This window comes from Micropterus salmoides, unplaced genomic scaffold, assembly GCF_014851395.1.
Source record: "Micropterus salmoides isolate LMB-PRFRI ecotype aquatic unplaced genomic scaffold, ASM1485139v1 Ms_hic_scaffold_3, whole genome shotgun sequence".
NCBI lineage: Eukaryota > Metazoa > Chordata > Actinopteri > Centrarchiformes > Centrarchidae > Micropterus > Micropterus salmoides.
The window spans coordinates 39606443-39630940 of NW_024042261.1; the positions used below are offsets into that span (position 1 = coordinate 39606443).

At 44.5% G+C, this 24498-nt stretch overlaps 1 protein-coding gene across 3 annotated transcripts; it reads left to right on the top strand.

Moving 5' to 3' along the window:
• The first annotated feature begins 350 nt into the window (after positions 1-350).
• eif4h (eukaryotic translation initiation factor 4h) lies at positions 351-24498 on the top strand. Of its 3 annotated transcripts, none has more exons than XM_038692914.1 (8): positions 351-493; positions 8228-8421; positions 10889-10953; positions 13705-13810; positions 14487-14588; positions 19162-19320; positions 20390-20505; positions 23969-24498. In XM_038692914.1, exons 1-8 carry the CDS (start codon positions 429-431, stop codon positions 23972-23974), a joined length of 813 nt encoding a protein of 270 aa, XP_038548842.1. In that variant the 5' UTR covers positions 351-428; the 3' UTR covers positions 23975-24498. The 3 variants fall into 3 exon arrangements, with proteins under 3 accessions (XP_038548842.1, XP_038548843.1, XP_038548844.1); XM_038692915.1 differs by having other exon boundaries at positions 14487-14561; XM_038692916.1 differs by lacking the exon at positions 14487-14588.

Consider the following 24498-nt stretch of genomic DNA (forward strand, 5'->3'; position numbering starts at 1 on the left):
GTACTTTTACTTTTAATACTTTAAGTAATTTACCTATTTATTAAAAACTTTTACTTTACCAACATTTTCAATGCAGAACTTTTACTTGTAACAGTATTTTTACAGTGAAGACTCTGCTGTAGGCTATTTCTTAACAAAAATGTGTTTTTTAGTTGTTAGATTTGTTTAAATCACATTTCCCCACTAATAGTTTCTTATGTTTTCTACATTCTTGTTTATTCTTCAGTTCTTATTAAGATATACAACAGACCTAACACTTGGTGTCTCTGTGCTTATTGTATTTATAAAGCTTTTCAAATTCAGTGAACAACAACAACAACACATTTTTGTGAAAGTGTCGGTGTTCCCGGTCAGGCGCTCCGCAGACAGCTAAACCCCGCTCTGTGTGTGACGTGTAGGACCTCCTCCTCCGACACACAGCAGCGGTAATGGCGGACTTCGATAGCTACGAGGAGCGGGACCGGGCCTACGGCAGCTTCGGCGGCGGCAGAGGGTGAGTCTCCGCTTCACACGGCAGCTGTGCCGTATCCTTTAAGCACAAACCCCGGCCGGACCGTGGCCGTGGTTCCCGCTGCCGCCCGCCCCGAGCCTCGGCGCAGGGCGGCTAGGCCCCGGAGCTCGTCCCGCCCCGCGCTTGATGAGCATGGCGGCCACGAGTGAGAGGAGGCCGGGGAGAGCGGCTCGGAAACACCGCGGTCCCGGAGGTATCGGGCTAACTGTTAGCCGGGGGGCTAGCGAACCTGATGTCCCCATGTGGCGAAGATCTCCCCTGAGCTCGGTGGTAAAATGCCGTTTATCTGTTAAGTGTAATAATGCACCGGCCCCGGGGAGAGGCGAGACGGGAGGCCGCAGCAGGTGGAGGTGGTGGCGGAGCTGCAGCTGCAGGCTGCCCGCATGGCTGCATCATGTGTCCGCAGCTGCAGATCCATCCACGTAGTTACCAATCATGAGGCTGGAGATCGATCCGGGCTGGTTTATTGATATGTTTTGATTTGTGTAGTTTTCTGGTTTGTTATTTTAGTTGTTTATTAGCTGATCTCTGGTGAATGTGAGAAACGGCGGAAGCCTGGTTTGGTTGGGTTTGTTCAGGCTGGCTGCAGCTCCTGCAGGAGGTAAATAAGCTTTAGGTTGTGTTTGTTTTCCTTCACAGTCAGCTTATTCATTCAGGAGGGTGTCAGAAGTTTTGATTCAACACCTGATCTTGAGGACTGCAACTACATTATCATCATTATCAGATAATCCCTGAGTGGTTTGATCTGTTAAACATCACAGTAACATAGTTATATCTCAGAGTGACGTCGGTTGCTGAATAATGTTCTGTGGATTGATCAATCGATTTAGCTGTGAAGGTCAGTTTACCGGCTGCTGGGATTGTCCACACAAACTTCTGCCTCTGCTGCTGAAGAAATGAACCGTGTCATCCCTCAAAGCCTCCCTGTTGATGGTCTCTGGTTGTTTCATTATGTTCAGGAGAACCCAAAACTACAGTGTCATATGTAAAAGTCTCCACGTATATAAACAGATGGAAGCTTTAACGAGGCTCATAGCACAAAGGAAAAGATACCTTTGTTCATATACATGAGGACTTTTCAGTTTATTTAATATTTCCAGCAGGGAATAAAAATTGCAGGTAGTAGGAATGAACCGGGGCTGAAACTAACGCTGTTTCGTCTTCAGAAAAGAGAAGAAATGCCCGTCAAGGTGATATCTTAACATGTTTTGAGAGTCCAAAACCCAAAGAGATTTTATTTACAGTGACATGTCACAAAGAAAAGCAGCAAATCGTCTCGTTCAAGATTGATCGTACAGCATAGAGAGAAAAGATAAATATAATGAAAATATGATTTAGTGGAAAGTATTGGAGGTTCATTTGCATCAGATATGATTTTATTCAAACAGCACCAAGTCATAACAGATGTTATCTCACTGCACTTTTCATTAGGGCTGCAGCTAACGATGATTTTAGTAGGGCTGAACGATTAAATTGCATTTGCGATATTATCGCGATGTAATAAAACAAGATTTTCTAATCGCAAAGGCTGCGATTATGCTCTGGTCACATGACACCCAAGCGGAAAGCAGTCTGCAGACGAAGTTGATGCTTCGTCTGCACGTTACGCTGCACGTTACGCTGCACCTTGCCTTCTTGTTGTACAACGACCTTAAGCTTGACAGAAGCTGACGCTACAGAAACTTCAGAGTCACACAGGGAATGAAAGTGGCAGCCGTGGGTCACGTGGTGGTGGTGGTGGGTGAAATCGCCAACTGAAAGACACGTGTATTAAGGTAAGCGTGTTGTGGCGATCTGCGCCTGTGTCACACACAGCAACCAGTCAGCTCAGGAAATATCTGTGAAACGGCGTTTCAAACCAAACGCACAAGTCTGAAAGAGGCCCGGTCTGTCCCGAGTTACAGCCGGTGCTCTGCTGACCGTGTTGTCCGAGAATTACTAAGCTTGTCTATTAAACAGGAGAGGCGTCACTTGGTTTTATTTTCGATGGCCAACTTTTGAATTGAACCTCAAACTAAGTATTTTTTGTTTGCTTCCTGGGATAAAGAAAGATGGACTCCTGGGAGATTAGAACTGAGACCAGGACGCATTAATTGGTGGTTGAACTTTGGGTTTCGTATTGAGCGAGTTAGTTAGAAAACGTTCCGAGATAACTGCTGTTGTGATTTGGCACTATATAAATAAAATTGAATTGAATAGTTTTTCTTGTGGTCTGTAGGCCGACCTGATGATATTATATCATGTTATTTAATGCCATGACTTGACTCAAATTATCTTTCTCATATTACATCATATCATAACAAGGGCAAGAACGTGTATGTTCTATCTATCTAATATTGTGTTGGTCAGACTACACACTTGTTGACTGCTTGTCCATTTTGAATAATACAGAAGGTAAAGAGCTTAAAAATGAATCGCTTATTAAATCGCAATCGCAGTATTAATTAAAAAATAAATTGCAATTAGATTATTTTCCAAAATCATTCAGCCCTAGATTTTAGTATTCGAAGCTTCTATAGATTTGAACGATTCATCGATGCGTCGTTTAAGAAGTACTTTTGCAGAACACCGGCTGCTTTCTGATCAGGCGCCGTTGTGCTGTTGCCGAGGCGACGTAAGTTTTGTTTTATGGTAGACGGACGGTAACATTACAGAGTTGTTGTTTTCTTTAGCTTGAAATAATCCCAGACTTTGGACACTTTCTGTCCTTCGCTGTTTTCTCTCTTCCTCCACTTTGCAAACAGCGCCATCATAATCACGTCGCGTTCACAGCGTAAACGCGATGTGCGACAGGAAGCGTCTTTGCGTCGACGCTTCGACGCAAATGGTAGGTTCTAGTTACTCGCATATCACACGTTTGCTGTATCGATTTTTAGGGGCTTATGCGAGCAAATTGTTCGCACTGTAGAGCCCGGGTGGGCGCCCCACCCAAGTAGAGTCTATGTGTGGGAAACACTGACTGAACCGTAGTTTTTCTTCAGCAGTGTTGACCGCCACTGAGTGTCCATGTTGTTGGAGAGTTTGTGAGACGAGCAATTGCTGGCAGGCCTTTACAGAAACATATAAATTTTATATATATATATATATATATATATATATATATATATATATATATATATATATATATATATATATATATATATATATATATATATATATATATATTATATTTTGTTTTTATTTATTTATTTTATTTATTCTGCTGCTCTCTCTCTCTCTCTCTCTCTCTCTCTCTCTCTCTCTCTCTCTCTCTCTCTCTCTCTCTCTCTCTCTCTCTCTCTCTCTCTCTTATTTATATATATATATATATTCATATGAACACCGCAAATCTGCACAAGGCTGACAATCTCAGAGACCCAGCTTTAAAACAGTTGTTAGTAATGAGTAATGGTTTAAAGTACATCAAGGAACATCTGGCTCGTGATGAAGCCTACAGAACGATGTCCACTGAGTTATAGCCTCAAACCTATAAGCACTTTTGAAAGGGGGCTGTTGCTTTATATTATTCTAAATAGACATTACTTTGTTAGTGTACAGTTGTGGTTATAGTACTTGCTTTTAATTTGCTTTTATTTTATATAGTTCCAAAGCAAAAATCTTTTGTTAAACAGTTAAAGTTTGTATAAATCAGTGAATTACAGGAGGAGCCTACTCTATCTTGTCTTCTTCCCCTGGCATTGATACTGGTGTTCATTCTGAAGAGTAAACCTCGTTTACTTAATGCTAACGTTAGCTAGTTAGGCTGAGTGTTGGATATCAGTAACTCACTTGAAAGATATTTAATCAGTTAAATGGTTTAATTAGGGTCAGGGGGTGACAAAATTAATCCTGACTAGTCGACTAATTGAATAAATAATTAACAGATTAGTCGGCTTCGAAAATAGTCATTAGTTGCAGCCCTATTGATGAACCCCACAAAGGATAGTATAGCGTAGGGCTGTCGCCGTGAAGTAATTTCCACCATGGCGATATGTTAGGACTCAACAGCGCGGTATTATTGCATCTTTCATCAATGAAGTAATTTGGTGCCATATAGCAGAGAAAAGCTTGATTTGTACTCCTGCGTAGGGTCTACGTGCGTAGCCGTGTATTTATACTTGTGAGTCGGTGTCCCCGTCATTCTGCGATTACACCCCCAAAACGCTAGTCGGCGGTAGCGCTTCAGCGTCCACTGTGTTGACTTTTGCCGGCCGAGCAGGCTAACTTCCTGTTTAGCCCTCCGCTAACGTGAATGGTGGTAAAATAATAAACGTGCAGCTGGTGTAGCCTTTTCAAATGTTACCGACCGAGTGGATCACACTGATTTTGCTTGGGTTGTGACGGGCAAATATATTGATCCACCGTGTTACAGCCACCGTTTTGGCCGCTAGTAAAAGTTACTTAAAGCTTCCCACTTCCTGTGGGCTCGGAGGCGTTGCGAAGCTACCCAGCTGACCAGTCACAGTGCTTACGGTCCGCGTCGTCTCGACGTGTAGTTACATTTTTGAGGAGGTGCACGTCAGTCTACACCGTAGATGACGGCGTAGGGTAGGGGGCTATGCAGAAACTACGCCGCCGATTTGACGCAGAAGTATAAGAGTGTCCCCTCGCTGCACAGCAAGCAGCTTTATGGTCTGAGCATTCTAGCTGCTGCGTGCTAGTCAACAACATTGCCAAGCAAACTCCTTTTTGTAGTTTGACTGTGTCTTTTTCACACGTAGCTATATCATTACCTTCAGGGCACGTCTATCAAGTCAATTTACATACGCAGCAACGCACGCGCGCCACAGTGTGGAGCTGAATGGCTGTCCGCAACTAACCACTGCGATTACTGTGGTAACATTGTAACTAAATTTCCACAGAAAGCAACATGAAAATCAGCTGCAGGCATCCGACACACTACGCTCGTTAGTTAGTGAGATTCAAATGAGGCTTAGCGTTCATTTTCTATCGGCTGTCCCTCAGGATCACAACGTTAGTCCAACATCGCCGAGCGTGCTGGCCACGTTAGCCGTGCAGTATGCTAACGCCAAGTTAGCTAACCTCTAAAATAAACAGACACTTTCAGCTTCAGAGTTTGAAGTCAGGTCACGTACAGTCCCTGGCGATCCATCCTTGAACCGTTACAGAGCTCGTTGCGGTTGTGGAACTTTTGAAGCACTCATTTATTAATTTAACACGCCCTTATGTGTGCAGTGTGAACATTGCGGTTGTTGCGGTGATTGCCAATCTGTGGGAAACACTGGGCCTTGCTCAAGGTGGTAAATGAGGGAGAGCAAGCACTGTTGGTTTACTTTCCACTAGGGCTGCAGCTAACGATGATTTTAGTATCTCAAAGCTTCTACAAATTATCTCATCGATGCATCGTTTAAGAAGTGCTTTTGCTTGGCGATACCGGGATCAGCTGTGACGTTACAAACTCGCGGAGAACAACAAACACGTGGTCACATTTTCAGCTGAGGACTGCGGCTTACTTTGGCTTCAACTCAACAATCAGTCAGGATTTCAGTTAAATGCTAAAGTTACTGTTACCTTGTCGTCGGCTCCATGGACTTGATGATAGACCGGGTGCTTTCTGATCAGGTGCCATCGGCTCGGAAAAAAACAATATCTGTCGATCCCTACTACTATCAAGCTAACGTTAGCTCGTCTCCTCAGGACTGGCATTACACCGCCCTGTGAAAGCAGCTTTTAATCCCTACTAATGTTATTATTATTATTAATTTCTCCTCCATATCTGTAATCACGGCACGGCAGCAGGTGCGCTGCATGCCGGCTTGTTAATGACGTAGCCTGAGAAACAACCGAAAACCAACATCTCATCTGATACGGGTTAGTCCCAGGGTCCCCCAGTCTGATACGAGTTAGTCCCAGGGTCCCCCAGTCTGATACGAGTTAGTCCCAGGGCCCCCCCGTCTGATACGAGTTAGTCCCAGGGCCCCCCCGTCTGATACAAGTTAGTGCCAGGGCACCCCCGTCTGATAGGATTTAGTCCCAGGGCACCCCCGTCTGATACAAGTTAGTGCCAGGGCCCCCCCGTCTGATACGAGTTAGTGCCAGGGCCCCCCCGTCTGATACAAGTTAGTGCCAGGGCCCCCCCGTCTGATACGAGTTAGTGCCAGGGCCCCCCCGTCTGATACGAGTTAGTGCCAGGGCACCCCCGTCTGATACAAGTTAGTGCCAGGGCACCCCCGTCTGATAGGATTTAGTCCCAGGGCCCCCCCGTCTGATACGAGTTAGTCCCAGGGTCCCCCAGTCTGATACGAGTTAGTGCCAGGGCACCCCCGTCTGATACGAGTTAGTCCCAGGGCCCCCCCGTCTGATACGAGTTAGTGCCAGGGCACCCCCGTCTGATAGGATTTAGTCCCAGGGCCCCCCCGTCTGATACGAGTTAGTCCCAGGGCCCCCCCGTCTGATACGAGTTAGTCCCAGGGCCCCCCCGTCTGATAGGATTTGGTCCCAGGGCCCCCCGCCTGATAGGATTTGGTCCCAGGGCCCCCCGCCTGATAGGATTTGGTCCCAGGGCCCCCCGCCTGATAGGATTTGGTCCCAGGGCCCCCCGCCTGATAGGATTTGGTCCCAGGGTCCCCCGTCTGATACGAGTTAGTCCCAGGGTCCCCCGCCTGATAGGATTTGGTCCCAGGGTCCCCCGTCTGATACGAGTTAGTCCCAGGGCCCCCCGTCTGATACGAGTTAGTCCCAGGGCCCCCCGCCTGATAGGATTTGGTCCCAGGGCCCCCCCGTCTGATACGAGTTAGTCCCAGGGCCCCCCGTCTGATACGAGTTAGTCCCAGGGCCCCCCCGCCTGATAGGATTTGGTCCCAGGGCCCCCCGTCTGATACGAGTTAGTCCCAGGGCCCCCCGTCTGATACGAGTTAGTCCCAGGGCCCCCCGTCTGATACAAGTTAGTGCCAGGGCACCCCCGTCTGATAGGATTTGGTCCCAGGGTCCCCCGTCTGATACGAGTTAGTCCCAGGGCCCCCCGTCTGATACGAGTTAGTCCCAGGGCCCCCCGTCTGATACGAGTTAGTCCCAGGGCCCCCCAGTCTGATACGAGTTAGTCCCAGGGCCCCCCAGTCTGATAGGATTTGGTCCCAGGGCCCCCCAGTCTGATAGGATTTGGTCCCAGGGCCCCCCAGTCTGATAGGATTTGGTCCCAGGGCCCCCTGTCTGATAGGATTTGGTCCCAGGGCCCCCCAGTCTGATAGGATTTGGTCCCAGGGCAAGTCTCCACACCAGCACAGCACATTGTCAGCACGAGTACTTCTAGTATTTCTTCATTGCCTTCAATTATTTCTGCCCCGCTGCTGTCATGGTACCGTAACGTCACACCGCGTTCAGCCAGTTTATATTTTCTGTTGCTGAATCTAACAGACGATCTGTGTCTGAGTCGCTCCAGCTGTTTTCTTCGGCCCACACTGATGCAGAAACACATCTGATTATCACACTGAAAGCAGCCTGATTACTGTCTGTCATCGTTATTATTATCACATCAGCGACGTGGAAATTGGATTCATTGTAAGATCTGCTGCTGTTGTCATTATTCATCAGGAGTGAATAAAATATTGATTTATTGATTAGACATGTTGTTGATATTTAGTTTGGATAAATTGGTTTGTTAATCGAGTAATAGGAAACTTTTTTTTTCTTTAGAATACACAAAATTAGTTGAAAAATAATCGTTATGTACAACCCTACTCCATATCCCATGATGCTCTCTGTCTGTTGCCCCTTTAGACCCCGTGGAGGCGGCGGCGGCGGCTCCGGAGGCCCCAGGAAGCAGAAGGAGCTGCCGTCAGAGCCCCCGTTCACGGCGTACGTGGGGAACCTGCCGTTCAACACGGTGCAGGGAGACATCGACGTCATCTTCAAAGACCTCAGCATCCGCAGCGTCCGATTGGTCCGAGACAAAGAGACAGACAAGTTCAAAGGTCAGGGGGAGTTTGGTTTCTTTCGTCGTCAGTTTAAGGTTACTAGAGTTGGACTTTTTGTTTTTTGGTTTAGTTAAAGTTAGTTTTAAAGGGAGTTTGCTAGTTTAGATTTTATTTTTTGAGAATGAAAGTTTTAGTCTTTGGGACTCTTCCTTTCTCCGCTTTCTCCTAACTTTTGCCGCCATGACGCCAGGTGAGGAGCGTGGAATAAAACCTGGCACTGCTAAGAAACCGTAAGATAGATTTTATATCCATCCGAGATACCACGAATAGGGTAACATGGTAACCTCTTTTTTCAACATTTCTTCTGGCTGCCGCTCGTCTCACTGAAATTTCCTCTGTTTCATCACAATTTTTTTTATTATTTGATCAAAACCATTCTGACCTGAGTTGATCAAATTTTTTGTCATTTAAAATAAGGTATAATTTTTTTATTGTGTTCAGTTTATTTATATATACATTGACATTAAGGGGAGCCTTAAGAGAAGTTTGTTTAGAGAGAAAGATTTTTATAGTTTTTGGTTAAAGTAGTAAAATGCTAGATTAGTATGTTTGGGCTAAGATGCTAAAATATTATTTTAGAATATTATTTATATATAAAATAGCTTGGGGAGGCGGGGGGGCGTGTTACCCCACTCTACCCTACTAAAGATATTTACCCATTAAACTTAGTTTAGTTGGTTTTGGAAACAGCTCAAGTCAGTTATTGTTTCTTTGTAAAGCTTTTAGGGCTGCAGCTAACGATGATTTTAGTATTCAAGCTTGTACAGATTAGTTCATCGATGTGTGGTTTAAGAAGTACTTTTGCTTGGCGGCGTGTGATAGGCTGCATCAGTTTCATTTTACAGTGGAAGTGCTGTGACATCACAGAGTTGTTGTTTTCTTTTAGCTTGAAATAATCCCAGACTTTGGACACTTTCTTCTTCGCTCCTCGCTATTTTCTCGCTCTTCCTCCACTTTGCAAACAGCGCCATCATAATCACGTGCGACAGTAATAAATGTCCCTGGAAACAGTGTGCTATATAGTTATATTGATTAAACAAAGCGTCGTTGCAAAGAATTATTAGTAATTGATTTAATCGATGAATCGATTCAGCCCTAAAGGTTTTACTGTAGGAGGAGTTAAAAAAAAGTGCAATACGGTCCATTTCAATCATCAATAGCTGTTTAGTTTTTCAATATAAAAATCTGAGACGGCTGCCAGGATAGCTCGAGACCACCTGTGAGATTGTAAAGAAAGGTTAATAAAATTAATAATTCATTGCCCACAGTGTAAGGTTGTAATTTAAATAACTTGCTCATATTTAAATATATTGACATCAAACCACCTCTCATCTGTCCTGGACATCTTCTCTCAGCTGTTAGTTTGTTCTTTGTAATGTTAATATGTATGTTGACGTACGTGATGGGATTTATTGTTTTGTAGGGGTGGGAATCACAGGGTACCTGATGGCACGATACAGCAATTCTGCGATACTCGATATATCGCTTGACAATCCTAAAGTGATGCATCACGATATCTGTCTAAATATGAATACAAAATGCCCGTGAAAAAGTTTTCTATATTTACTGCAAATCCAAACTAATAAGAAAACACCACAATTCTGCAGCTCACACTTTTCAGTCTGTAAATAAAACTACAGAGCAACTATGAAAGATTATCAAAACATTTCTTTATAAAAGGCACATAAAAATGCAAATTTACTGAATTTTTTGCTGACAATACAAATTGCTGCGTACCACGTGTCAACATGCCAAGTCTAACATGTACATCAGTGACAGTGTTGTGCTGCCCTTTCTCCACCTACTCATAGCTGTATTTTTAGGCCACTGGGAATTTTGGGTTTGAGTTTTGACCCTTTGGGGTTGCGGTAGCTGGTCTGTGTGGAGTGCTGAAGCAGCAGAGTAGCATGTATGTATGTACTTTAAGTATTTGCGCAGTATGTCACACGCAGGATGTTAAGTGTGTGAAGCAAACACATGTTTATGTTAAGATGCTAATGTCTGCTAGCACGTTAATGGAGATTCCTTTATATGTTAGCATTGAGCTAACCGTCAAAGCGCTATTTTAAAGTTAATTTTAAGTGTCGATGATGGGTTGGGATATCGATACAGTACCATTGCTGTATCGATTTTATTGTCACCCCCCTACTCGTGAGTGCAGGTTATCGGTCCCATTCATCGTTCTATTGCTAATAATGCAACTTGAGCTCGTCTGCACATTTAATATCTGACTAAAGTAACTGCTCCTCAGCAGCAGCCAGCGGAAACACTGAAAACTGAAATATGATGGTCACCTGCTGTATCGCAGCTGAATTAAATTTGCACCATATATCTGCCAGGCCTGTCGTTTTCCACTTCAACTGATCTACATTCTCTTTTCATTAACGCCTCTCTGGAACAGCTGCTGAAGTGTCAGCTGGTCTGTGAAGTAAACTGTGTGTCTCCTGTGTGTTTCTGCTTCAAGGTTTCTGTTATGTGGAGTTTGAAGATTTGGAATCTCTAAAGGAAGCTTTGACGTACGACGGCGCTGTGAGTATCAGAGTCACCTGTTTCTGTTCTTCACTGTGTAGATGCAGTCTGAGGAGGTCCAAACTCCACAAACTCAGTCTTGTGGCCGACCGTGATTAGGGTTTGGAATCTGGACCAAATGTCTGTGGATTCGTTAAGACCCGTGCGTTTGGATCCTGCTCCTCGGTTCCTAACTTCCTGCTTATCTCAGAACTGAACTGCAGTGAGCATTTTACAGCCCATAAAAGTGTCTCTTATCTTGTGAACGCAGTAAAAGAGCAGCCATGTGGATTAAACGAGTTATTAAACTCTACCTGGTGGAAAAGTAAAGTTAGGACAGCTCAACAGTTCTCCTGAAGTTAGAGTTTATTTAAGATGTAATGAAGTCAGGACGCTTCTGTGAAACACTTCCTGTCTAAAGTTAGGAAAGGATCACTGACTCAGGAACTGTTGTAAATCAGTTCCTAACCCTTATTACCGTGGTTACCAAGCAGATAGGATAGGATCTGCCGGTTAGGAAGTTTCTTTAATACGGCCCCTGGACCGTGGCGGACCGCAGCAAACGCTCCAAAGAGGTTCGGTGCGAAGGAGGAAACGGCTCCGACGCGACGAAGCGTTTCCTTCAACTACGGCTGCACAATTAATCGAATATTGATCGCGATTATGATTTTAGCTTCCCACAATTAAATGAACATGACGGACGGCGATGTCGCCGTTTAAAATGCTCCGCTCGTGGAAAACTCTGCTGCACATCAAATCAAGCGCCTCCTAAACTTACAGCCAAGGGGCCGATTTGGCTGCGCGCGGCCTCCTGCTGCTACAGTCAAGAGTAGACGGCAAAGTCTAAAAGAAATAAAAGTTCCTTCTCTCTAATAGAAGAAAATAAAATAAAAATAATCGGGATTATCATTTTTCCGTACATCCCTAATTTCAACACGGCGTGAACCTGAAGGAGGGCTGGGCAATAAAACAATAATGATAATTATTAGGGCTGCACGATTTGGAGAAAAAGTCATATTGCGATGCGATTGTAATGGAACAAATGGTGCTCTGAGTCTACTTGCTTAATTATCAAAGAATGCGTGAAATATTTTTTTCTATAATATTCTCAACTTGAATAAAGGTAAACAATATTTATAACAATAACAAGTAAAACAGATGTAAAACAGGGGAGCGTGTTGCTCTGCAGAGGAGAATATATTATATCTGTCTAAAGCAGAGTCTCTATCCACAGCGTGGAGGAGGAACTGGACACGAGTGGATTAAATAAAGAGTATATAGTTAATAGTTTACTGTTAGTATAACAATAATATATTAAATACTACATTCATTAGAATTTTATACAGCCTAATAGTTTTAGTTCATTTCTGTGGGTTGTTCTGATTTATTAAATGCTTGTGCAGGAAAAAGACTCTACATCGGTCTCTAATTTGTTAATGCTGATTACTAACTTCTCAACAATCACATTGTTCAACATTTAATGATTTGCTGCAGCACATAAAACTTTTTTAATGTCCCGCCCCATCCAGGCTGCGATTGGTCGGTTGATGAGAAGTGACTGACGAGCACGTCGGCTCTGTGAAAACTTGATATATACGGCTAAAGTTAAATGGCAGCGAGCCAAACTCAAACCTTCTTTATCTTCTCCCTGTTTTCTTCTGTCTGAACGCCTCAGCTGTGGACGACATCTCTGTCGCAGAGCGACCGGCATTTCCCTCAGCGCTCCGGTGACGAGTCCTGTGACTACGTTTTGAACGATTAGCGGCGGGCGAGTTGTGGTCTTAAAAGTTACTGGCACACTGCTCATAAATCGTTTTTCTCATTGCTCGTTCTGTTTTTAGAGGCACATGCGAGAGCCCCGTGTGGGCGGAGATAATGAGCAGACTGCAGCGTCTCTCACACCTTTTCTGTTTTATTTTATTTATCTTTTTGCGGTTATGTAATCACACTTGATGATATCGCAATTGCGATCAGATTAATCGTGCAGCCCTAATAATTATAGCAATATAATTTTCCTCAATAACAACATAATAAATGTTCAATATATCGTCAATAAATATTTGGTTTAATTCATTTGAATCACGAAACAAATTGGCAACCAATTCTTCTATAAAAATATTTATTTTGTTGAGGAAAGTGGGATCATATTTGTTTTACTATAGTAGTTTTGGATGTTCCACCTCAGATTTGTGAAGTGATCCACTGTGTTTGTCACATTCTGACACAATTAACCATCTGGTTTCTTCAAAATTCACTCAGGAGCAAAAATCAGCCTTTAAACTTGAAAGAAATAATGATTTGACATTTCTCGAATGACATGAAATGTTTTTATCGTGATAACAGTTTTGGCCTTATCGCCCAGCCCTAATCTGAAGGAACGCTTCACCGTGTTCAACGTGTCGCGCTCTCCCAGATCCAGCTAACGCTAACAGCAGCTAACGCTAACAGCAGCAACGCCTCAGGTGAGCCGACGTTCACCTTTTATACTGAAGGGAAACCGATGGCTACAGACGAGACGAGTCCCAGAGACGCCGCTCTAGGACAGAGACTCATTTTACTTTAGAGACATGAAGGAGATCTGTGGCGAAGGAACCAGAACCGAGAGTCCAAATCCATAAAACTGAAACGAAACTCGGTGGTCTGACGATAAAGTTGCTGGGGTTGTGACCTCCTCAGACTTGTTCACTGCGGTCAGATCTCTGTGACTGGTTCAGTCTGCAGCAGCTTGTGTCTCTTCTTTGTACGTCCTAACGTGACCTCTGACCCCTGCAGTTGCTAGATCAAAGGTCACTGAGGGTGGACATCGCGGAGGGGCGAAGGCAAGAGCGAGGAGGACCGGGAGGAGGCGGCTTCGGCTTCAGGAAAGATGACGCTAGAGGTATGAACGCCATAACGTGAAGTCGGTCTGACCGCCGTGAATGTAAAGCCGCTCAGTCCTGTCGCACCTCGAGCTTTTGAATCTGACTTTGGTGTGAATTAAGTTTGAATGTGTTGTTTTTAGAAATGTGTTAGATTGCGGTGACGAACACAGACTGCAGAGACGCCTCTGATCTCAAATCAACCATTAAATCTGTTTTTAGAGGAAACTGTTTAAAATGTTTGACATTGATTCAGTTTGGAAACCTTAAAAACTATGAATTGGACTAGGAGCTGAAACGCAGTCTGTGTTTGACCTTTGACCTTTGGAGGAGGGCACTTTATCTTTCACGCTTCATCCTTTCATCGTCTCATCCTCACCTCCACAGCCCCCTGCTTTTCTTTTCCTCTAACTGGTCCACACAGACAGACAGACAGACAGACAGGTAACAGGTGGGACAAGAGTCACCTGGTCTCCTCAGAAATATCAACCTGATTTATTGACCTCCTTCGCTTCAGCAGCCTCACTGCTGCTTCCTCTCTAACATCTCTTCTCTGATTGGCTGACGGACGACTAACAAGCTCCGCCTCTTCAGTGCTGCTCTTCCAGCTCCTTCCTGGAGGAGGTGCCTCCTCTGTTTCCTCCCTCCCCCCTCTCTCCTCCTCTCAGTGTTAAACTCCCCCCCTGTCCCCTGCAGGACGAGGAGGCTCTCGAGGAGCTCCCAGAGGAGGAGGACGCGACTCCCGCGAGGACTTCGACCAGCCAGGAGGAGGTGCGGACAGAGAATTCGGCAGCTCAGGTTGGACAGCAGCAGATTCTAGCCGGCCAATCAGATCAGGCTCGGCCGCAGCCAGTCAGATGGCAGGACGGTGTCCCTGAACTAACAAACTTTCTCAGTGCTGCACAAAAACTACACTAATCTGAACCACACTCGTCTCTTTCACAGCTGACGCCGCGCGCTCAGTACGACTACACCGCCGCTCGCACTTTAGATGCTTCAGCCGCTTTTCCGCCGGATGGTACCGACTGGACTCGCCTCGGTGCCCCGACCTCTGTTTTCCCCTGCAGATAGAGCTCGCACTCAATGTAGCTGGTCGTTTATAACAAGTTTAATAAGTAAAACAGTTCAGCAGGTCTGGGGCGGTTCTGGTCCAAAGCACGGCCCGATAAATATAGATTAAAAGTTCTGCTGCGTTCTGTCTGTTTGACATTAAAACATTTTCCAGCCGGCAGCTCTTACCCTGGACTCACACAGGCGGCGAGTGCGGCTCTACGCTCCGCTGCGCGGGGAATATAGGCAGCCGTCTATTTTTGACAGAAGGCGCTTCAAGCAGCACAGAGCGGGTGAGTCGGGCAGGAAGTCAGTTGCAGAAACAGCAGAGAGAATCCGTCAATTTTCAAAATAAAATACCTTTTGCAGACTCCCGATTGTAGATAAACAATAAACACAGTTAAAACTGACAAACTGTTCACATAGAGTTGTGATCAGTAGATGAAGAGTGCTTTACATCAAACATAGAAAAAAAAAACACATTAAAATATGATTTTTAAAAGGGTGAAATAGGAAATAAAAACAGGGTCAACAGGACAGTAAGTCACAGTGCAGTGAAAGTTACCAATCTACAGCCTCACATTTGATTTAATTAAAGGCAGCTGGAAAAGGAAAAGTCTTCAGTCTTAATTTAAAAGAACTGACAGTTTCAGCAGACCTGCAGTTATCTGGGAGTTTGTTCCAGATATGTGGAGCATAATAACTGAACGCTGCTTCTCCTTGTTTAGATTTGACTCTGGGGACAGAAAGCAGACCTGATCCCAGACCAGCTGAGAGGTCTGGATGGTTCAGAACGAATCAGATCGGAAATGTATTTTGGCCCTAAACCATTTAGTGCTTTATAAACTAACAGCAGGATTTTAAACCCAGTTCTCTGACAGACAGGAAGCCAATGTAAAGACCTCAGAACTGGACTTATTGATCCACCTTTTGGTTTTAGTGATAGGGCTGGACGAGTTTAAAGGCAGATTTTTGATCTTTTGTCTTTATGGTCAGAACGTGACAAACACTCGATGCCAAACAGTGGATCACTTCACAGATCTGAGGTAAAACATTCAAAATTATTATGATAAAATCTTTTTTTTTTTTTAACAAATCTGATTAGATAAACTTTTTTCAGTCCCTTTTCCTCAACAAAATAAATATTTTAAAAGAAAAAATAAGTGCTAATTTGTTTGTGATTAAAATTAATTAAACCAAATTTTTATTGACACTATATTGAACATTTATTATATTGTTACTGAGGAAAATTACATTGTGATAATTATCATTATTGTTTTATTGCCCAGCTGTACTTAGTGAGGACTCGAGCAGCAGCGTTCTGAATCAGCTGCAGCTGTCTGATGGATTTCTTAGGGAGTCTGTAAGGACACTGTTACAGTAGTCGAGTCGACTGAAGTGCGAGTTGACGGCGGGCTGAGGACAGGTCAAAATGTGGCGCAACCGCCGCCTGTGTGAGTCCGGGGTTGCCCTGTCAGGAGGTCATCTCGCTGACGACCAGTGTCCACTGAAGGAGACGCTCATTCTTTAGGAAGAAACTGCTTTGTTCAGTGTTTTTAAAGAGGTGGTCTTCTTTGTCAGGTTCCTCATCTTATTTAGAGTTTGTACCAGAGCAGGTTTACATGGTTATATTTTTGTCCTACTGCACGTTGCTGCAGCTCCTCTTTCCAGCCTGTGTTGAAGGCTTCGTTTTAGCTATGGAGTGATACATCTTGTCTCTAAATGATCTTTGTTGGGAGTTGCACATGCTCAGTTCCTAGTTAAGGACTACTAGCCAATCAGAAGCAGAGAAGGGCGGGTCAGCGAGAAGCCGGTAAACGGCTCGGGTTCAGCCGTACGTGTTGCCGACCGGCTCGGCAACACGGACTGGAGCGAGAGTTTCAGAGCGGTGAGTTATTAATCTGTATCCATAAAGTTTTAACTGAGCTCTGTCTCTACATCACAGGAACAACTTTCTGTCCACTGACTGCCTGGAGGGCAGCTAGTGTTTGGAAGGGAGAGGAGAGCTGTGTGCTGCAGCTCGCTGTTTCTGAGGGCGTGTCGGAGTAGCCGCTTGGCGAGCGTTATATGAGGCGCGTTTAGCTTTCACCCCTGTGACGTCACAGGGATGAAAGGGAAGCGGCTGGACTACAAACGAGCTGTTTTCAGTTCAGAGCAGAGTTTTCTGTGAGAGATGGGAACTCCTAAAAAAGGAGAAGGGGAGAAGGGGAAAAGCCAAAAAGCAGAATATCACCTCTTTAAAGTTTTAATGAGCAGGTCAGTTTGTTCTGGAGAGGAAACGGCCACGATGGTGGCTCACGGTAGAAACCTCCCGAGCGATGAACACTAAAAACTAAAAACAAACTGAGATCCTAAACTGAGCTAACGTTAGCAGCAGATGCTCAGCTGTAAACACGCCGGTTATTTGACCAATCAGGAGCCTGCAGTGTTTTCACAACATGTTTTCAATATCTTCTCTGCTCGCTTGGAACCTCAACGGAGACGATCCCAAAAAGAGAACCTGGTACTTTTCCCCTAATGGAAAACCAAAAAAGGCGGGTCGACTTGGTGACCTGCGATGGGCAACGGGCTTTTCATTTCGGGTGCGTGGTCGATAAGCGAGCGCCATCCCGTGGCCAGAGCTGAATTCTCTTGAACTTTATTGTACGGATAAACGAACAAGAGACGGATCCTCGCTGTTTGTGAGTTTCCTGGAGTATATAACTGTTTCCTGAAGTTATCGGGACTCAAACGGGCAGTTGACCTTCGCTGCTTTCTCCTATTGATTAAAAACACACAGCTGGAGCTCCGTTCTGTTCGATCCACAGCTAAACTGAACCCGAGACGTACTCGCAGAGAAGGAGTTGGCGGACTCGGCTGAACTCACTTGTAAACTACTTTTAAAGTTAGTAGTTAGATTATTAAGTAAAAGACTCTTTCAATCATTTCTAGAACATATATTTAAATATTTTGCACTGCTGCGCCTAAATTTTTCATTTAGGTGCACTTTTCACCTTTAGCTCCATAACGGGATATTCTAACCATCCTACATTTCCCCAACACTGCAGCCGCTTCCACGCTGTTTTCCGGGAGTAACGGGGCCGGAGAGGGAGGTCAGATCTGATCCGCCTCCGAGTCGGGAAGGTTGGCAGTAACAGACGGAACGATGTCTGTGTGAAAAGCCACAACCGGCGTGCCGTGTAGTTTCACACGTTACACGGTTCCGGAGAGCCGGATCGAACCGGATGTGAAAGCACACGTGGTTGAAACGTTAGTTCAGTATGAATGAGCGAATGCGGCATGTCGGCGGATGTTTTCTTTCAGCGTTCGTTGCAGGATCTCTGTATGAAAGTGGCTGCTGATGGTTCTGTAAATGATTGTAAACGAGTAAATGTTAATTTGAATGTCAGCACAAACAGAAAAACTTCATTATTGTAGAACAGAACTTACAAACTGAAAAGACTGGTCGGCTTGGAGGCGTCACATTTCATTTCCTCCGAGCTCCCAGGAAGTGCTCCGAGCTTTGAAGCCAGTTTTACCAGCGACAGAACAAGCGGCTGTAACACGGGGGAAACGACATCACTCGTTACGGTCGCGCGATTATCACCAAGTATCGGAAGTTAGCCAGCTCGACGACCGAAGTCAACACAGTAGAAAAAGTATAAATGCGAGGAATGTGGATCGCCATAGCTATCGGCGTCAAGTCACCGCAGGAGTATAAATCCAGCGTCCCTTCTCTGCTTCTGATTGGCTCTCACCTTCTTCCACGAGTGAGTTTTGGGGAAAACGCACACAGACAAATAATAATTTTTTGGCCGCACTCTGGTCGCTCCCCGTCTGAAAAGACCTCGCCGTTCACAAGTTAACAGCCACGATGGAAAGCTCTGTGTCCACAAGGGGGCGCTGTTGTGTCAAGATCGTACAGTTACGTTTTAGTTTTACTGTTGTTTCCTCTAAGGTTGGTGAAAATGTGCGTCAGCCTTTTCCGGTTTTGGGCCTCAAGCCAAAACAAGACGTTTAGCGAGTTAAGAACGAGTCGTAAGAATAATGGCGTGCGTAACTACAGCAAGCAGAAAAAAACCTTGACTCAAACTTTAGCTAAGCTAAATCAGCCTGGTTATCTAAGTTATAGGTAAGTGAAACGGGCACTGTTGACCTTTGACACCCCCTGTAGCCTGGCGCTGCCCCCTAAAGCTACTGGACTTTTTCCCCCCCATCATGCCTTTCACCTCGAACCATCACATGTTCATCTGCCGCCTCACAGGTTTCCAGACGCTGCAGGACACCTGAGGGCGTCTGTCCGCCGACTCACCTGTCTGTCCACCCGTGTGTGTCTCCGCAGGTTTTAGAGATGACGACTACATGGGAGGGCGGAGTCGAGGCGGCGGCGGTGGCGGCGGTCGCCCCGGTGACAGAAGGGGAGGAGGTGTGGGAGTCGGGGGTCGATTCAGAGACGGACCCCCCCGAGGAGGAGCGACAGACTTCAGGGAACCGTCTGAAGGTGACACAACTTCCTGTCTGAGGACTTTGATTCGTGTCGTTGTTTAATGATTAATTAATACATTTTTATTTGTTTTAGTCTTGTAATTTTTAAATTTAGTTAATAAGGCGACACACTGAAGGTGAATAGGGTAAAAAAAACAACTAATAGATATCAGCATGAAACATTCCGAGTTGATTACTCACATTAAGACAATATTTTTTTGTATTTCACGTTTTCTGAAATATGACTTTTAAATATGCAAATGAGGCAGTATCTAATGAAATATGCGCTAATTTGCATCTATTTCAAGAAATGAAATCTGAACTCTGGACAGAGTCAAGTTCAAAATTGTTTTCATTTTTTTTCATTCATGTTTATTCATTCATTCGTTTTTGGGAATAAAATGTTCTATAATTCAGGCTGTCAGTAAAAACCTTGAATATAGTCAGGAAACGATGAACATACGAGTTTTAATTAATCCTGCAAGTTGTTGCATTATCTATTTGTATTTTATATTGATGTTATTACCTTTTATTATCTTACCTGTAGCACTTTGAGATTTGCTTCAAATGTACAGTGCATTACAAATAAAATGTATTGTTATTATTAAAACATCTGGAAAGTTTGGAGCTGCTAAAGTGGAGATTTCACGCTCGGAGGACGAGGAGAAACACGTGACTCATCTAAACTAGACAGCAGCCAATCAGATTTCATGCTTAGCTTAAATCCGCCTTTGTTCTTTCACGATTGGTTGCTGGTACAGAGGAAATGACCATATTTGGATCCAACAGCGCTTTCCAACAGTACCGGTGATCATACGGAGGAGATGTAGCGTTAGAAGACACACAAAGACAAACTACAGGAAAATAAACTAAATTGTGTATTTTTCTTTCCACCAGTCTGAAAGCAGAAAGTTAAAGAAGCAAAGTAGCTCAAAATTGACCTGGGAAAGATGCGTCTCGCCGTAATTCATCATCGTTAATCCGTGTTTAAACTTCTGCTTGTGTGTAGACTTTACAAACACAACCAGCATTGAAGGTGAAGGTGTGTAATGATGTTTGTTTGTTTGTTTGTTTGTTTGTTGCAGAGGAGCGTGCACAGCGGCCTCGGCTGCAGCTGAAGCCCCGGACCGTTTCTGAGCCGCTCAACCAGGTCGCCAACCCGAACTCCGCCATCTTCGGTGGAGCGAAGCCGCGAGAGGAGGTGATCCCCAAGGAAAAAGCTTAAGAGACTGAAGGCCGTGAGGGCCGGAGGGAGGGAGGGAGGGGGGAGGTGGGGGAGGGGAGAGGGGAGGGAGGGAGGTAGAGGGAGGGGGACGAGAGCGAACAGATAGAGAACTTTAACAAGGAAAAATAAAACGCCAACAGGATGAGTTTAATCGCCACAGCTAGCATTCCTTCCTGACAGCGAGCGAGCGGACGCCGCCCTACTCTTCTTCTTCCTCTTCTTCTTCTTCTTCGTCGCCTTCTTCCTCTTTGAGTTCAGTTTGCTCAGAATATTTATTCTTAGTTGGAGTTAAGGTGAAACACACTCTGACACTGATGAATAATAAACCTGTAAACACAAACGAGCAGCTTGTGAATGCATGTCCAAACTTTTGGGTTTCTCTGCCCCGCCCCCTTTCACCTTCACTTACTGTGATGTCATACCTGCTTCGTCCAGTCCAGTAGCCCCGCCTCTACCCCCCGCTGCAGGGTCAAAGGTCACCCACCACCTCCGCTCCAGCAGAAAGAAGCCCAGAGTTTAAACCTGTAAAGTCGTTTTTTGTACTTTGTAGTCGACTCATCAGATTTTCCAGCTTCGATCAATTTTTGCCCTCCTTCTCGGGGTGCGTTTGTTTTAATCTGCCTGTCGTCGCGGGTGGGCGGGGTTTAATCTGCGCCACGACAGACTTCTGCCCCCACCCCACCCACCCAGGCACCTGCAGCAGACTGACCTGAAATGTTTTGTAAGAAACAGAACGCAGATACCTGAAACCATTCAAGAGTGACTGATGTTCAGATTTCTGTTCCCATGATGCACTGTGCTGGTAGGACGGCCTGATCCGGCGACGCTTCTGTAGTTAACCAATCAGAGCGGAGCGCTGAGAAGCAGGGAAGACAGGTGTTGCATTCACTGACATTTCCTCCATTTGGCTTCCCCAACGGGGCGTTCAAGTGCTGTGAAGAAAAGAGGGCAAAACGGTTTCAGCTGGAAATGATTAATTATGATTAATAATCAAACTTTGACTGTTTTACCCTCCAAAAAATGATGAAGGCTGTCCGGCATGTGTCCGTTTTCAGTTGGTTGTTTGTTTCGGCTCCTGGGAACCAAAAATAAACCACAATCACAGAATTTTGACTCGTCTTATTTTGTCCCGATACCCTGAACGCAGCACAGTTTAAAACAATGGCTGTAAAGGGGCGTGGCTTACAGTCTAGGGCTCCTCTGATTGGTTGACACGATGCAGATAGCCGAACCTGTCTCGTCCAATCAGGTTTAAGAATGAGACACAGGTCATTAAAGGAATTCTGTGATTGGTCCGTTGATCCACACTGAAAACTTCACCTGAACTGGATTCTTTTAAAATCTGAGTGTTATTCTTTTTTCTTTTGTCTCTTATTTCAGTTTTCTTTCCACCGCCTGAAGTTATTTATAGAAGTTTTTTTTTTTGTCAGTTTTGTCTTCGTCTTTATGCGATGAAGACAAAGAATCAGAGAAGACGTAAAAAAGAGATGAAGGTTCTTTCTTTTCTTTGGTTTTTGATCTTTTTTCTTTAAATCGCTCGATTTATATATCTGATATCAGTCTTAACCGGAGCACCTGTTAACAAAACCTGTTTACAAAAATTTTAAAGCAACATTATGTAAGAGATGGGTTTTTTTGTGCCATTTGGCATCCCCAACGCACAGACACAGCTACACTACTGACTAGTCCAGCAGAAAGAAGGCCAGCTCGCCGTCTGTCCTGCAGACTTTTATTTCACGAAGCTCTCGCCAACGTCCGGCAGCCTCTCGCTCGGTCGCTCTCTTCTCTTCTTAGCTTCCTCCGTTAACGTCCTCTTCTGTCTCCTCGCCTCTGCCGTCTCTTGAATATATAAAACCTCTCGAAGGCCACCGGGTCGCCTGCTTGAGCTAAGCTGCTTAGATCGTGAATACAAATATAAATGTTTAAACTTTTGTCAGTATGGACGTGCTACACATCATAGGCCTGGACGATACGGCCAAAAAAATGTTACGATGATAAAGTTTCATATCTTTCGATATCGATAATTATCACGATAAGGATCAAGTCGTTATTTACAAGTCGTCCAAATGATTTTGAATCTGTTCTTTTAAAATAAAATTACGGCATAATGTTGCTTTAAAGAAAAACAGAGCTCGAAAGGAAGAAATTAGGAAGTGAGGTGAAAGAAGCTTCTTCACTTCAATCCTTAATTTCCTTTTCTCTTCTCTGTTGGTGTCTTTTCCTCGTTTCTGTCTTGTTTCCTTGTCGCGTTCTGTCCTTCGTCATCTTCTTCTCTCCCTTGATTAACTCTCTGTCCATTCAGCCACAACGCTTGTCAGCAACTGTAGCCGTGTTTCCATCAACGTTTTTTAACGCGCATTTTGAAGCGTCGCGTTAGAAAAGGTTGATGGAAACAGCAAGATCTGGAAAAAAATCCTTAATTTCGCTAAAGTGTTTTTTCGTTCGTTTGAGGAGTTTTTTGTTTTTGCGCTAAACGGGAGATGGAAACACTTTTTCCAAATAAGTTCTGACGTAGCGAACTTGTAACTCACGACTGATTCTGCTGTCGGCGTCTCACCCGGTTGTGCAGAGTTCTGCACGCCTGCAGAGAATTTCCTGCGCCTCGCGGCCGGTGACGCTCGTTCGTGCTGAGAAAAGAGGTGGATGCAGATCTGGGCAGGAAGCCTTCATCAGCTGTTCTGCTGAATGATGCGTTCACCTCTTAAAGGTCCTTCTCAGATCCTTTGCTCTGCACGCTAATCAAACAGGTGATCACCGCATGTTGCTGCTGAATCTCAGTGAACGCTGCTTCTGCTGAATGTAATAAAATATTAACTCTAAATGTTTATAAAATAAATACTTTTGATTCATTTATCACCGTTGATGAACCCCACAGAGGATATTATAGTGTTTAAAACATTATCTGGAGGTGCATGCAGAACACCGGATATTCCCATAATGCTTGGAGACATGGCTGGCAGCAACTTGCCCGCTTGAAACACATTTCTGAGGACCTCTCTCCGTTTTTCTCAGATCAGTGGCCCTCAGGTTCCTGCGACTGGTTTTGTTTCTGGTTTGGAACCCAGACGTCTTGTTTATTACAGCCATGTGTAACGTCCACTGCGCCAAACCACCTGATGGAAACGCACAGATTTCACTATTTCTTTTTTCTTTCTTCTTCTTTTTTGCGACATTTCAAAAGTACGCTTAAAATTCGCATGACAGTTGGATGGAAACATGGCTACTGTGTAAGGAGAGGATTAATATGAGTGTTCATGGAAGGAATGACGGGGGGGGAAATGCAAGAGAAGGGAAAGGGAGGAAGGAGAAGAGACAGGGTGAAAAATGTATTTCTTCCCTGTAATGCTTAATTTTATTTTTCCCTTCCTTTTGCCCCCTTTTTTCTTCACCTCTTCCTGTTCTCAACCTCTCCCCTTCTTCCATCTGTCTTTGATTGCAGTCCTGAGTCATTTAAATCAGCAACCACATACTCCTGACCAGACGGTGGCGCTAACACATCGTGTCCCCCCCCAACAGAAAAGAAGAAATTTAAAGGTTTTTGTGCTGTTTTTTTTTTTCTTTTGTAATTTCAGTTCATGTAGAAGCCGACTGCCACCCTCTCTTTTTTTGTAAAACTGATGAAACTGCAAAGTCGAAATAATCATCGTACAATGAAGTCATCATTTCTGTTTTGTAACTTTAACTTTTGCATAATATTTAAGATGAACGGGTGAGTTAACCTGGTGTCAGGTGTCAGTGTGGATCAGGATCGGGTGTGTAGAGGATCAGGAGGACAGGATTTAGACCTTCAGTCGGTGGTCGGTTTCGGTCTGCGTCGCTTTCAGAACGTTTGTGTCGCTGATAAACAGTTTTATTTGCTTTACTGTACTGTAGAATAAAAACGGCTGTTTTAACTATTTGTTTTCTTTTTGTTAATTTTTTTTCCTACACTGTTTATGGCAATAAAACATCATCATCATCAGACGTCAA